The sequence below is a fragment of the Caloenas nicobarica genome, chromosome Z (genome assembly GCF_036013445.1).
Source record: "Caloenas nicobarica isolate bCalNic1 chromosome Z, bCalNic1.hap1, whole genome shotgun sequence".
Classification (NCBI taxonomy): domain Eukaryota; kingdom Metazoa; phylum Chordata; class Aves; order Columbiformes; family Columbidae; genus Caloenas; species Caloenas nicobarica.
In genome coordinates, this window is record NC_088284.1 from 102979634 (window position 1) to 102993440 (window position 13807).

Consider the following 13807-nt stretch of genomic DNA (forward strand, 5'->3'; position numbering starts at 1 on the left):
AGTGTAAGATACTCAGGTACAGAAAGGGAAAATACTTCCCTGTTATCAACTGGGAACTCCACGTGTTATGTCAGTGAGATATGAGACACCTTTTGCAAAAGAGGAATTACACAATGTACACTACAGTTTCCCTACCTGTAATGCCAAAGAAATACTTTTGTTGAACACACACACAGAGTGAATTACTCTTTTTTAAAGCTAAATAAAATAGTTGCACAGCTAACAGCTGAGAAATAGTCTTTTAAGAAGTTGTACACACAGGCAGCAGTTTTACAACTTAATCCAACAATATCCAGGAGCCTATCCATGTAACAACCACTGCAAACAGACAAAGCTTCAAAAAAAGACTGATTCAAAAGCAAATATCAAAAAGATATATTCAAATATAATCTGATACCCCTCTAAGCTGCTTTTGGCTCTCACCACTACTTCAAATGCAGGTATCTTCCACTTGTTTGTTTACTTGTTCTTAGAAAAACAATATAAAAACAAGCAATATTAAGAAGCAATATAATGAACAGATTAACCAGGCTCCTGAACACATATTAATCATCACTTTTATTTAGAGAAAGACTTTATTCTGGGGATAAGATTTAAGAGTTTGAAGTTATATTACAACCCTTTTGTAGGGAGAAGGGAAGGTAACAAACAACTTTAAAGGTATATTCTTCCTTTCTACACAAACATGTTGTTGTTTGGAACAGGGTGGGAAGAGTTTTACCATCATTACAACAGTCATTGGCCGAGTCAACCATGAAGTTAGTGTCGATGTTACAATGGGAACACCTCTGTTCAGCATTAATCTGTAGTACCAGCAAGTGATTCATTACAAACACCGTGACAAATCATGAGGAGTGATGAGTTTTGTATCCTCCCTGGCATTTGCCTCTTCCAAGCGAGCTGGCTCACAGCTGTCCCGGGCCTGGCTGCTTGTAGAGGGTTGGAACGAGCAAAGTGGATGAAAAAGCTTTCTTTTTTTTTTTTTAAGTTAAAAACTGAAACTCTCTAAGTTAAAGAAAACGTTTTGTTCACGCACCTTGGGAGAGGAGGGCATACGTTCCCCATTTTTGACCAAAAATAAAAAAGAAAAAAGAAAAAGAAAGAGCGAGCGGAGGCTCCGGAGAGCGGGGCTCGCACCCCCCGCCCCGGCCCTTCCCACAAAGCACAAGCAGCACAGCGACAAGGAGAAAGAGAAAAGCAGCGAGAGGCCACGGCTGTGTGGCGGCGGCGGCTTGAAATTTACCTGGAAATCAGCCAATATCATTTCTCGGTCCATGTTGGACGCCATTGCAGCCAGCGGCGTCCCCGGCGCTGCTCGGACCCGCGCACCTGGAGCTGCTGCCGGCGAGGACGGGGCAGGGTGGGCGCTAGGAGCTCATGGAGGCGCCGGGCTCCCCTCAGCTGCCCCGCGGCCCCGGGCTGCGCCGCCTGGCAGCTCCGCGGAGAACGGGAGGAGGGAGGCGGGCAGGGGGCCGGGAGCGGGCCGGGGCCGGGGCGGGCAGCGCTGCCTCAGCTGCTGGCCCGGGGAGGAGGAGGCAGCGCCGCTCCCTCCCTGCCCGCACAGCGCCTGTCGCACATTTTGCCTGTCATTGAGGTCGCAAAGAGGCGCTTTGCGGCCGGCACGTGACCACGCTCCTGTCAAGCGCTGGCGAAGCCGGGGGAAGGGGGCGGGGCCGCGCCTTGCCGGCGGCCCGCGGTGCCCGCGGCCGCCCCGGTTCCCCCCCCCGCCCCGGATCGGTCACCGGCCCCGCCGGGAAGTGGGGGGGGAGGGGGCGCGCGAGCCGCGAGCCCGCGCGGCCGCCCGGCGAAAGGCGCTCGCGCCAGGTGGCGGGCGGCTGAGGGAGCGCGCGGCCCCCTGCGGGGATTCCCGCCCCGCCCGGCCTGCCCAGAGCGGGGAGCGGCCCCTCCGAGCGGCCGGGGCAGCGCCGGGCCCCGGCTCGGCTCGTCCGGCCGCGGCGCTGCCCCGGGAGGTGACCGCCCTCCCCCTTGTGGGCGGCAGGTGGCGGCTCCCTGGGCCCGGCGGCGCAGGGCGGCCCGGCTGGGCTCCGCCAGCGGCTGCGGCCTAACGGGTCGGCGCGGCTCTGGCTGGGCCCGCGTCCGGGGAAACCGAGGGCGGCTCTGCCTCCTCCTGCGGAGCGGGGCTTCCGTCCACGGCCCCGGGACAGCGGAGCGGACGGGACGGCAGCGGCCGCGCTTCCCTGTGCCCCGCCAGCCCGGCACTCGGTGCTCCTGGGTGGCCCGGCCCTCCCCGGGGCGGGGGACACGCACCGGCCGGGGGGGGCGGTAAAACGGTGATTTTTCTGCGCCTTCGTGTTTCTTTCAAAAGGAGAAAAAAGCGTTTTTCACGGGTTTCTGAGCCAACTGACTGATCTGCGCAGCGGCCCTCACTCAAGGTCCGCGCTCCAGCACTGTGGGATGCAGTTGCGCTATGTACCACAGATAAATCCGGGGTTTTTTTACATAATGCAAATGTGACTGCAATTAACGCTTTTTGAGTCTGCCTCCTACAACCTGCTACCGTTCACCTGCCCCCTTAGCACTGACGTTAAACACAAATACGCGTTCAAACACCAATTTGCTAATTAGCCCATCATGTTTTGCTCTGCTCTTCACACGGGTGCCGCAGCTACCAAGGTCACAGTCACATCACGCACCTTTCTTATTAGTGACAGCTAATAAAGCCACATCTCTCAATCAAGTTATTTTGCCTTTTTTAGGTAAGACAGTTCTTTATTGGTTTTCTCTTCCATCCGTGAGGGTTTTACAGGAGTTTTCCTGACTCTCTGCTCCCTGCTCGCACCGGGGAGAGCGGCGGTGGGGAGTCCCTCGGAGGGGACAGACAGACAGCGCTGCCTGGGGACGGGGGCGTATGAAAAGTTAAACTGTACCTTCCGGAGAGTCCGTGTTCCCGAGGAAAATACTCCGTGGAATCGGTTAAAACCCGCTGGCGGTCGCTGCTGGGGAGCGCCGGGGTCATTCGGGGTCTCTGGGCGGGCTCAGGTGACACTGAAAAGCCACTTGGGATGCGAAGTCAGGTTGTCAGAGAAGCTTAATATTATATTTTATCGTGTTCCTGCGCCAGTTTATGTTGGCAGGGTTTGCCAAGAGGTTTTTATTGCCCGCTAACATTAGCTTAACCATTCGAACTCCCCAGCACCGAGTGGAGGGATGATAAAGTAATTGCCCTCACACTTGCCATTTTTTTTCCAGTGTGCTGTTACAGAGAGCTCTGCAGCAGGTACGAGGTGTGGTGCAATGCCAGGGACAGACTATGCTGAATTACAAACAAATCCACCCACGCATTACTAGAGAGTAACTACAATAAAGGCTGAAAAGCGAGTTTTAGCGGTTGGATTAGAGCCAATTAATTGCTGGCACAAACTGGAGCTATAGGTATGTTGTCAAGATTAGTTACACGGCGTTCGCGTCTATTACGGTCATATTTTAAATAATGATATCTATATTAGATCAAAACAGGAAGGATTTGATCCAGAACGTGAAGAAAAGGTGAAAAGCTGCACGTGCAGGAAGTTCACGTCCAAGTCACAGCGAAAGTTTCTATTCTGCTTCTCACAACCCCTCACGCCCAGCCACTCGAGGTGGCTTTTTGTCCTCCAACGAGTGTCAGACAACTTAGGGAGCAGCTTATGTTACTCTTTGCAATGCTCGGCCCGATATCCATCTCCAGAACGTGATTTTGCTGCCGATTTTGGGACCGATTGGGGCAACGCTTTCTGTTTTAGGAGCATCTTTATCATCCTTGAGAGGAAATGATCAGGATTAACGTGCTGCTTTCTGCAAAAATGTTTGTCAGACCCTCACCATGAAGGAGGTTTGACGGCATTTTCTGGTCGGACAGCTTTACTTGCAGGAGGCCTGCAGCACCCCAGCTACACTTAATTATTTTGTTATGTGGTGTGATTAGCAGAAGATAAGGGCTTTATTCGGAACTGTAAAACAAAAAAAAAAAATGGGAGACTGTTGTAAGACTTGCAGGTCTAATTCTGAAGCAAGTTAGCAACAGGTAGCACCACCAAAGCCTGTGGATTTTAAGCACTGATTAGCCACGAAATAAGTCACTTATAAGCCGCCTGACTGAATACTCTAGATTGTACATATAAATTCCTTCCTTATGCAGAAAAGCAACAGTATTTGAATACACGGATGCTATTTATATACATACATTTCTAGAGTTAACTTTGAGGGAAATTATAATTCATATTTTTGTTTACAAAACTGTTAGCACTATTACTTCTGGCCGAGAATTATCACAAAGAGGCCCTTAAAAATACGCGCTTTCCCCTCCCTTTAGTGGGAGCGTGAGGGTCAGTTGATAAATTCAGCACAGCCGCTTTCCCTGCTCCGTGTGTAGGCGGTTCATTACTTGTCACCTTCGCATTTTCACAAACAAGCGTGGGTGGGGGACTCAGAGCGGGAAAACGTAATCGCGAAGCAAGAAGCAACCGAAGCTGTAAGGAAAGCCAGATGCAGAAGCCACTCTGACTTCCTCCAGCTCCCCGGGTTGCGGGTTGGTCCCTGTAAAACTGGTTCTGTCTCGGGCGGCGGGGGCTGTTAAGTTGGGCCCCGGGCACCTCCCGCCCCTGCCCGGCTGCCAGCGCAGGTCCCCCCGCAGGGCAGCGCTGGAGGAGCTGCTGTTTGTGCCAAGCAGGTTCCCTCACTAACGCACCAACCCCCCCGCAACTGCTGCCTCACGCGTGTTTACATTCAAATTCACTTTCTCGGAGCGTCCACGCAGAAAACAGACAAGCAGATTTCCTCTGCGACCGATAGGTCACGTAAGCATATCTGGGAGCCATGACATTGCATCTTACCTCTCGGAGAATTCGCCTTGGCAGAATTCAGCCTTCAGAGGGTCCCTGAAACTTAAAGCAATCCGGCCATTAAAGCAGTTTTGAGACATTAAATGTCGTTAGGCATAATGGCAATGAAATCTCCGTACTGTACCAGCGTCACTTCTTCTCCCTTGTGGAAGTAAAAGCGAAGCCCTCACGTCTTCTCGGTGCCTTGGTGCTTTTCCCCTCAAAATAGCACTTTCAGATCAATCAAGGACACCAGAAACGCGGAGAGCAGGGAGTGCTGCCGTGGACGGTCGCCTTCCACCGTTAAAATAACTTGACATTGACCCTTCATCCTTGACCTTGTCCGTATGGAGAGGAGCCCGCGTCGCTGCCAGGGTGGACTCCGGCCCTGGACCCGCTGCCCCGCGGGGTGTCGAGCGAGGGTGGCGGGGCCGGGACCAGGGCTGGAACCGGGTCCGGGTCCGAGCTCGGGTTCGCCCCCCTCGGCGGGCAGGTGGAGACCGCCCGGGGAGAAGCGCCGGGCAGAGGCGCGGCGGGAGGCCGCCCTGCCGGCCCCGGAGCTTCCCCCGCTCCCCGGTCCTCCCGCAGGGGCGCGGCGGCTCCCGGTGCTAAACCCTCCTTTTCTCTTTCATTGCGCCCCCCCCCCGCCCCATTTTTCCCCTCTAGGCCTCAGCAGCGCTCGCCCCAAAAGCCCCCTGACTGTTACGGCTGGGCAGTGCCGTGCCCGGGCTGCAGGGCAAGGGGAACGACACGGGGCGCCGCGCTGCGGCGGCGGGGCCGGGAGCGGGGCCTGCGCGGCGGGGCCGGGCGAGGGGCGGGTGCGCGGCGCTGCAGGCCTTCCTGCCCGGCCGAGCCGCAACTCCGCCGCGCCTCCTTAAATCTCTGCCGTTAAAATGTGGGCGGGTGTTTCAACTCAAAAAGCGCTCAAATTTTTTTTCTTTTCAAAAAAAGCTGATGAGGTTAAAAAAAAAAAAAGGGGGGGGGGAAAGGAAAAAAAAAAAAGGGGGGGAGAGAGAAACCGGCTTCGTGTCAGTAGGAAACAGAAGTAGCGATTGTTTGTGCTTAAAAAAGGGGGAGCGCAAAGTCGCGGGCGGACGCAGCAACCGCGGACCGGCAAGTGCAGCTTCACTTCGCGAAGTTGAAAGCGGCGAGCGGCGCTGTCACTGCGCGCCGGGAGCCTGCGAGCGCGGCCGGGCCGGCGCCGCGGCGGCACCAGCGCAGCCCCCGCCCGCAGCTCGCCCGCCGCTCCCCGGGCAGCCGCCCGCCAGGCCCGCGGACCCGCCGCCCTCCTGGATGCTCCGGAGCCGCCGCCGCCGGCCGGGATCGCGCCCGCCCGCTGCGCGGAGGCTGCGCGGGGCCGCGGGAGTGAAGCTGCTGCGGGGAGCGAGAGCACCGAGGGAGCGAGCTCGGCGGCCGCGGTACCGCGCCCTGCCCTCCGCGGGCGCGGCTCGTCCTTCTCGTCCCTTCTGGGCCCGGACTAGAGGCGGCGGTGTGGGATGGAAGGGGGGATCCCGAGCGGGAGTGGATGCACAATTGCTACGGAAGACTTTTCCTCGGAGCTGTTGCTGCTAAAGTCTCAGATCCCGACTGTGAACAGGGTGGGTTGTCTTCAAAGATCTCAGGTCTGAGTGAGTCTCCAGCGTACGTGTATATATGTTACCGATAACATATATAATATATTGCCTTGCTATTAATCTATTCCCCCTCGAGAGTGGCCAAAGTCTTTAATAGGAGTTACTCTATATGTGGAAGCAAAGAAATCTTCTTTCAAGTGGAGCTGCAGTTTTGCTGAATAATCACGTGTGAGTTAGGGGCGGGCTCTTGGCAAGGAGGTTTTTTACTAGTATTTACTACAAGGTCTACTCCAGAAGATTAACCATCCCAATCCTTCTGTCAGTCTCCGATGCCATGCCCGGTTAAAAAAAAAAAAAAAAAAAAAAAAATCTCATCTTTTTTCCGATCGTCAGTCACCCTAAAGAATGGCCGAGCCTTCTGGGAACGAACTGGCGTCTGCGGCTGCCAAGGGGGACCTAGTGCAACTTACTAATTTGTTGCAAAAGAATGTAAACGTCAATGCACAAAATGGATTTGGGAGGACTGCGCTGCAGGTTGGTATCCAGAGAGGGAGAAAATATTTCATCACTGGTACCTAGGTGACCCGGGTTTCCAAAAAAGACAACGTTTTAAACAGGCTGGTGGATGAAATTCGACGGTTTTTTCAAACTCGTTGGATGCCATATTTTATAACTTTAGTGGCTCCAACTCCCTAAAATGACGTACTTGAAATAAAACTGGTCAAAACCATTCTTTCAGTTGGGGATCACCCTCAATGTCAGAGGGGCTACGAGTTTGCTGATATTTTGTAACTTCGTGGGGAGGAGGCAAGGAATGAAAGAGCAGAGATGAAAAGAAATCAGCTTAGGTGAGCAGGATTTCATAGCAGGTCTGTAAACATAAATGTGCTGTTCTCTGAAGCTTAGGATTTACCTTTTTTTCTTTCTCCTTTTTTTTTTTTAATTTATTTTTTTCTTTCCTGCAATATGCTTTTAAAGCGTGACTTGTCTCGGTTCTGGGGTCTGCTGTAGATGGTACTTTTCCTTTATATGCTGTTTGTGAGGAATGACCTTTCTCACTGGGAAGCATGCTGCTCAGAACCGAGGACCTTCGATGTACATTAAGAGCTGGCCCTACGAGTCAGGGTTCCAGCCGAATCACTTGATTTTTCATTCATAATTAAGGCTTAAAATTTTGCTTTTTTAGATCGGCTAGCAGGGCACCGGTGCCAGCTATTTCCTTTCTGATCGTATAGGGTGCTATGTCCTAATTTTTAAGTGTGTGGCCGTGCAGGCAGGAGTTGGAACTTGTCCAACTGCTAACTATTGGAGCTGATGAAAGATTTTGCTTTTAATAATATCAGATAATGATGGCGAAATGGCGAAAATACCTACCAAATAGTGACAAAAGTGATTTATAAATCCGGAGGGAAAATAATGTGTGGTTATTTGTACTTAAGGTATAAGTTATGAAATGTGCAAGTGGAGCTAAAAATCTTTTTAATTTCACACATTAGAAAAATCGTTTGTTAACTTCTCCCCCCCCGCCATCGAAACCATAATAATTTCTGAAATTGGGTATTTGAGCAGCATATAGCTTGCGAGTGTGCTCGAGATATTTACAGCTTTTTGGCTTAATATCAAAATGTTAGAGCTGGAAAATAAGCACCTCTTGCTAAAAAGCAGGAATGACCCTTTTTTTGACAATTTCGCTGAAGCTGGAGATCCGTGAGTTCGTCTCTGTCCTGTTAGAACCTAAATAGGGCATAGCATGGCAGTGCAGGCACTTGCAGCAACTTTTAAGAGAGTGAAAGGATTTAAATTAAAAACTTACACAAACTAACTTCTTTAAGAAAGCAGGAAACATTTAGCTAGCTGGTTTGTCCTCGAGATGAGGGCTGAAAACCGATTTGTCCTACAGTAATGTACTTTTTTTTTCTTTTCTAAAAGCAACTAACTGTCTGTATCCTGAATTAAGGGATATCTGACACAATGACATAGCATCCAGCTATATTAAACACACATCCGTGTCCTAACAATACTTCTTATCGCTGCCTAATCATAACTGAGTTAATGAACCACAACAAAAATCAAAACAGGAGAATCTGTCGGTTTATTTTCAATATGTATCATCCCGAAATGTGCTGTGGGTGCGTGACCACGCTCGAAAGAGCTCTCTCAGTGCACTCCCCAAAACTGAGCTAATCTCTCCATAATCTCTCTCTCAATTAAAACGGAGAGAATGCTCCTATATTAATACAAATTAATTTATATTTTTCCTATGCATTTATGTTTAATTAAACAGCTGCTCAGCTTATCTTGCTCTGTACTTTTTATTTCTGATGAAGTGTACCTATGCAGGCCTCAAATACATGTCCTGCCCTTATGCACTTCATCAGACTCATTCAATTAATGCCTTCTCCTTCTTTGCCTCCCTTTCCCCGAGTGAAACTTTGCAAAATAAAGAGCATTGCTGTACAGTTGTAGCCCATGTCCTGATAGCATCACCTTTTATATGTTTTTTCTCCCCCTCGCATCTTTCACTGAAGCCTTCAGTCCTTTAGGCTGAACACAGAAGACTCCCACTTAAACAAAATACATGTTTTGAATTCACACATAATACAGCCTGGGCTCTCAAAAAGAGATCAAACTGTCCCGATTTTGCTGAGGAAAGAGAGATCACAATGCTCTTGTTTTCTTTTATATCGCTTCCCTCTCCAGTCAGAAGCGAAAGAAATGGCACATACGAGCTGGGAGCCTTGGGGCACAGGGAAACCTTTTTCCCTCAATCCCAGCCTATCTTATCTGCACTTTTGCTCTTCTCTGTAGATATAACATACTGGGTTGCTTTACAGTCCAAACGCTGCAGTAATTATAATTTTTTAATAGCTTGCTTTTCTTAAAAAGCCTGATAGGTATTTTCCACCAGGATATTTTTTTTCAGCAAATCCCTTGTAGAAATTGTACATTATGCTAAATCTAATGCACTGTAATGCTCATTTAGGCATATATATGTATATATAAAAATTATTTTTTACCGAGATTTTCAAATTAATGTGTGGACGTTTTTAAGAAAATAGTTGGTTTTTTTTTTTTTCGAATTTGACACAATGAGACTCATTACAAGGACAGGAAAATATTGCCTATAGGCTGGAGATTATACATTAACATGCTCATTTTTTGAAAGCCTTTGAGAAAACAAAACATGAGGAATTTGGGGGAAATCGGTGGAAGTTGTTCAGTCCCAAATAAGAGAGATTTGCGTTCTAATTATGACAGTGTTATGATGTAATTAAGAAAATTTAAATAAGCTGGTTTATTTTTTTCCAGAGAGAAACAGTCAGAAAATCCAATTGTTGTTGTTTTTTAAACAGGGGATAATTTTTAACAACAGAATATAGCCACAGTGCACTTATAGTGAAATTATGAAAGTATAATACAATATACTGGTTTTAAAAGAAAACGTCTGGAGCTTTGAAACATTCCTGTTAACTTCTCCTTTTTGGGTGACATAATGAAACATAAATATTGGGGAGAAAAATTTCTTGTAGCATTTGTTTTTCTTAGCAGACAGAGCTATGGTACAGTCCAAATATTTGTTTTATGATAATGCACAGACAATGTAAACACCTGAAAGCTTATAAAAACACATCCTACATTTGCCGTTGCTGAGGTAAAATATCTGTTCCTCAGAGACCCTATATTTGATGTTTAACGAGATTAAACAGTGATGCAAAGGTGTCTCAATACTTAGGCAAATAAAACCAAACTGTAGTTAATTTTCGTGTGTTAAGAAACTGAGACAACCCACGTTATAAAAAAAAAAATTAGTTATTGTGTCCCCATTTTGCACTGCCTGTTTCAGCCATTGATCTCTCTGAGACAGAAAGCTATTCCCATCGAAGTGATAACATCTTTCCCCATTTCACGGAGTTTAGTAAGAAAAATACATTAAAAATAGACCTGCTGGTGTATCACTGGTTTTATAGCGGGGCTGTTCTGTCTGTTTTAAATGAGGACTGAGCCGTGACAAGACCCAGAGGGGAGAACCGAGGATCTGAACCGAAGCAACCCCCCCCTCCTCCCCCCGCGGGATTCACCTCTCGCTTTGCACCCGCAGGTGATGAAGCTCGGGAACCCCGAAATCGCCCGCCGGCTGTTGACCCACGGGGCGAACCCCAACCTGAAGGACAGCACCGGCTTCGCCGTGATCCACGACGTGGCCCGGGAGGGGTTTCTGGACACTTTGCAGACCCTGCTGGAGTTCCACGCCGACGTGAACGTGGAGGACAGCGAGGGGAACCTGCCCCTGCACCTGGCGGCCCGGGAGGGACACGCGCGGGTGGTGGAGCTGCTGCTGGGGCACGCGGAGTGCCGGGTGGGCCACCAGAACCTGCGCGGGGCCACCGCCTACGACCTGGCCAAGCTCTACAAGAGACACGCCGTGGTGAAGCTCCTGGAGGGCAGCAGCTCCTTCCCCGCCAACACGGATTGAGCCCATCTCGCCTGCGGACATTCGTTACAGCCGCCTTTATTTTTGTTTGGTTTGGGGTTTTTTTCCCCCTTTCCTTTTTATTAACATTTGTTGTTGCAACTTTACATCTTTCTTTTTTTTTTTTTTTTTTCTTTTAATTTTCTTCCATATGAATCTTAAGAAATTCTAGAGCTGGGTTTCTATTTTTAGATCATGGAGATATTTTAGACCCACGCTCCCAGCAATTTCTTACACCATTTACCCCCAGACTCAGCCGTGTATATGTCGGTCGCTCATACCTAGTTATCAAGTTTTACGATGTATTTTAGACCATTCATATTAAGTCACTAATACCAGAGCTACATATTCACATGCTTAATGTTACTGGACTTTTAAGACAAGGAAATAGGTTACTGTGATTGCTCTGACCTCTCAACGCAATCCCCCCCCCCGCCCCCTCCTTCCCCCTTTCGGTCAGGCTTAAGATTCTGAAGTTCTGTTTGGGGTTAAAACAGCCTTTTAAGGGGTAACCTGCAACCCCGTGCTCAGGCAGGGCTGGAAGTCAAAGGCTGCTTGGCCTGAGGACAGAGGATGGCGCTTACAGGCTTTGGGAAATAGCTGCGTTTTGACACTAACAAGAGCTTGTAGAAGTAGGTCACTCACTTTCTAAATGTAGATGACACTTTTCCCCTTTGTATATTTAAACTTTCACCGAGCTGGTTTTGAATTTAGTTACCAGAAGCAGCATAAGTGGTATTATTTGATTGCCAGAGGTTTTAAACAGCTCAGTTTAGTAGTTCGTGTTTACTGTGCACTGAACAAGACTTTTTTTTCTAGTTTCAAAACAAGCAGCATTGTCAGGGGCGAGAGGACACGGAGGCTGAAATACCACGAGTTTTCTGGTCGTTTCATAAGCTGAGTGCAGCTTAAATGCTCTTTAAGAAATACTTGCTTTCCAGCAACTGTTTTGTTTCGCCTGCAAATAAACTATTTTAATGATAGATGCATCTCACAAAACAGGAATCTTTAAATACAGTGACATTTAGGAAGCAGCACGTTTGATATTCGGGAAGTTACGTTATTGCTTGCACCTAAAACACAACTTAACCATCGAAAGTTTTCCATTGCAATACAGTCGGAGCATTCATCAGAGCCAAACTCATTTACCTCTCCACCTACAAAAGGAGATAACGATGCTCAGTGCTGTATGGAAAGAGTTAATATGAAACTTTTCACGTTTTTGCAGGATCTAGGTGTTGGACAGGCAGGCACTTGGAAGTGCTTTTTTGAATAGTCTAAATTTCGATTGGGCAAAAGAGAACGTTTTAAATCAATGGAAAACGACCAGTACTTAAAATAGTACTCAAAAGAGGAGGGGGTGTACACTAGTTTAGATTTTTAACTTTAAAAACATAGCCCCACAATATCAATTACTACCGTTTTCAAGTAAAAAGTAATTTGCTGAAACTCTGTCACATTTACTATACGCTCTGTCACACTGCTGTGTTTTCTGATTAAAAACCTCTGTGAAACATGAAGTTTTGCGCGCTTTTGTTATCATTTTTTTGTTCACGAGGGATCTAGAGATCGTTAATCCAAGCAGCACGGCACATAGGATGCGTGATTGGAGAAATAACCCACAAAATACGCGCTATAAAGAGCACTAAATCTGAGCAAGGCAATCCGCAGGTCGGAGGTGAGCTGACCCAATCCGTTCCCTGTTGCTCTCCGTCTCCCTCTCCTCATGTCCCAGAGGATGCTCGAAAATTTTTCTTTCTGCACAAGTAGTGCCCCGCACTCTTCTTACAAGGCGGAAACCGGCGCTGCCACCAGGATTTTTCCCATTCGCTGCTGCAGCAGAGGCGAACACCAAGAGGTAATATTAATCTTTCTCACTTATTTTTCACCTGTGCTACTAAAAAAAACCCCCATCATCCCAGACCCGTTTTGAGCTCCACCAGCATTTTATTTAGGCTAAGCCGAAGTTTAAGTAGTGGCTTAATGAAACAACTGCTTCTCCGAGGAAAATGCCCCGCCTAGTCAGAAATAGCGGCTTTTATTGCGTGCCAGAAGTTCACGTTTAAGGCCAGGACGTGTTCCCCACGGTCATGCCTATAGCGCCAGCGGGTGAGTCACCGGCGATATTAAGTCTGGTTTAAAGGTACGTTCTATTTGCTTTCGCTGCTGCATTTTCTCTGTAAGCCGCTCCATTTATCGGAAACAACATTATAAGTTGAAATGCTTAGTTAGACACTTCCGAAAAGAAAATTACTCTCTGTTGCCCCAGGGAATTAACAGTTACTACAAAAAAGCCTCTGGGAAACCAGAAAAATAAATCAGCTGGTGGGTTACTTGCACTTCCAGGGTTTGCAGGTGACCAAACATGCCCAACTGCTGGGGCAGTGCTAGGGGGCAGCTTTCCTGCAGATGTTTTTACATTTACTGAGCGAGGAGAAAATAATATTAAGCAAGCCTCATTAATGGGGGTCTTTATACTGAAAAAGGATTCTAATATCGGGCGGGGTTTCAGAAATTGCTTTTGTCATTTTTCCCTAGTAGTCTGGCAACATCAAAAAGTCCAGTCTTACAAATTCGCATATTTGTGACAATGTCAGCAACAATATTTACCCGGAGACCCCAAACTGCAGCGTGTGAGATGGAACGAAATATTTTTGAGAGTCTTTATTGAGACATAAACCAACCGAAAAGCAAGTCTCCCGGGCAGGAGCAGAGACTGTCCTGCAGCAGCCCAAGAATAAACAATATAGCATCGAGACGAGATGTATAAATAGAAATAAATACAGCAAGCACAGAAAAATATGAAGCAATAGACTATAAAATGCAGCTGTACCAGGATTCGTACTGCCCAGGCTACGTGAAAACACAGCTATGGGGAAAGAGCCCTCTCCCCTATTTCAGTTACACGGATGAGCAAAGCTGTTACACTTGACCTTTGTTTC

General features: G+C 48.2%; 2 protein-coding genes and 1 long non-coding RNA gene across 5 annotated transcripts in view; 1 reads left to right on the top strand and 2 right to left on the bottom strand.

Annotated features, from left to right (window-relative positions):
* Nucleotides 1-1583, bottom strand: part of FAF1 (Fas associated factor 1) — a 163031-nt gene extending 161448 nt beyond the window's left edge. Inside the window, exon 1 of the mRNA XM_065657013.1 lies at nt 1244-1583. Within this exon, the coding sequence (XP_065513085.1) occupies nt 1244-1288 (45 nt within the window). The 5' untranslated portion in view covers nt 1289-1583. The remainder of the gene's footprint in view (nt 1-1243) is intronic.
* Nucleotides 1584-2056: 473 nt separating this feature from the next.
* Nucleotides 2057-5440, bottom strand: LOC136001805 (uncharacterized). Of its 2 annotated transcripts, none has more exons than XR_010607845.1 (3): nt 4966-5440; nt 4833-4883; nt 2057-3950 (listed from the first exon to the last, which is right to left on the bottom strand). It is a non-coding gene; the product is annotated as an uncharacterized LOC136001805 (long non-coding RNA). The 2 variants fall into 2 exon arrangements; XR_010607844.1 differs by having other exon boundaries at nt 2057-4469.
* Nucleotides 5441-6038: 598 nt separating this feature from the next.
* Nucleotides 6039-12385, top strand: CDKN2C (cyclin dependent kinase inhibitor 2C). 2 transcript variants are annotated; one of them, XM_065656514.1, is made up of 2 exons: nt 6039-6418; nt 10494-12385. In XM_065656514.1, exons 1-2 carry the CDS (start codon nt 6317-6319, stop codon nt 10866-10868), a joined length of 477 nt encoding a protein of 158 aa, XP_065512586.1. In that variant the 5' UTR covers nt 6039-6316; the 3' UTR covers nt 10869-12385. The 2 variants fall into 2 exon arrangements, with proteins under 2 accessions (XP_065512586.1, XP_065512585.1); XM_065656513.1 differs by lacking the exon at nt 6039-6418 and adding an exon at nt 6431-6928.
* Nucleotides 12386-13807: the final 1422 nt, after the last annotated feature.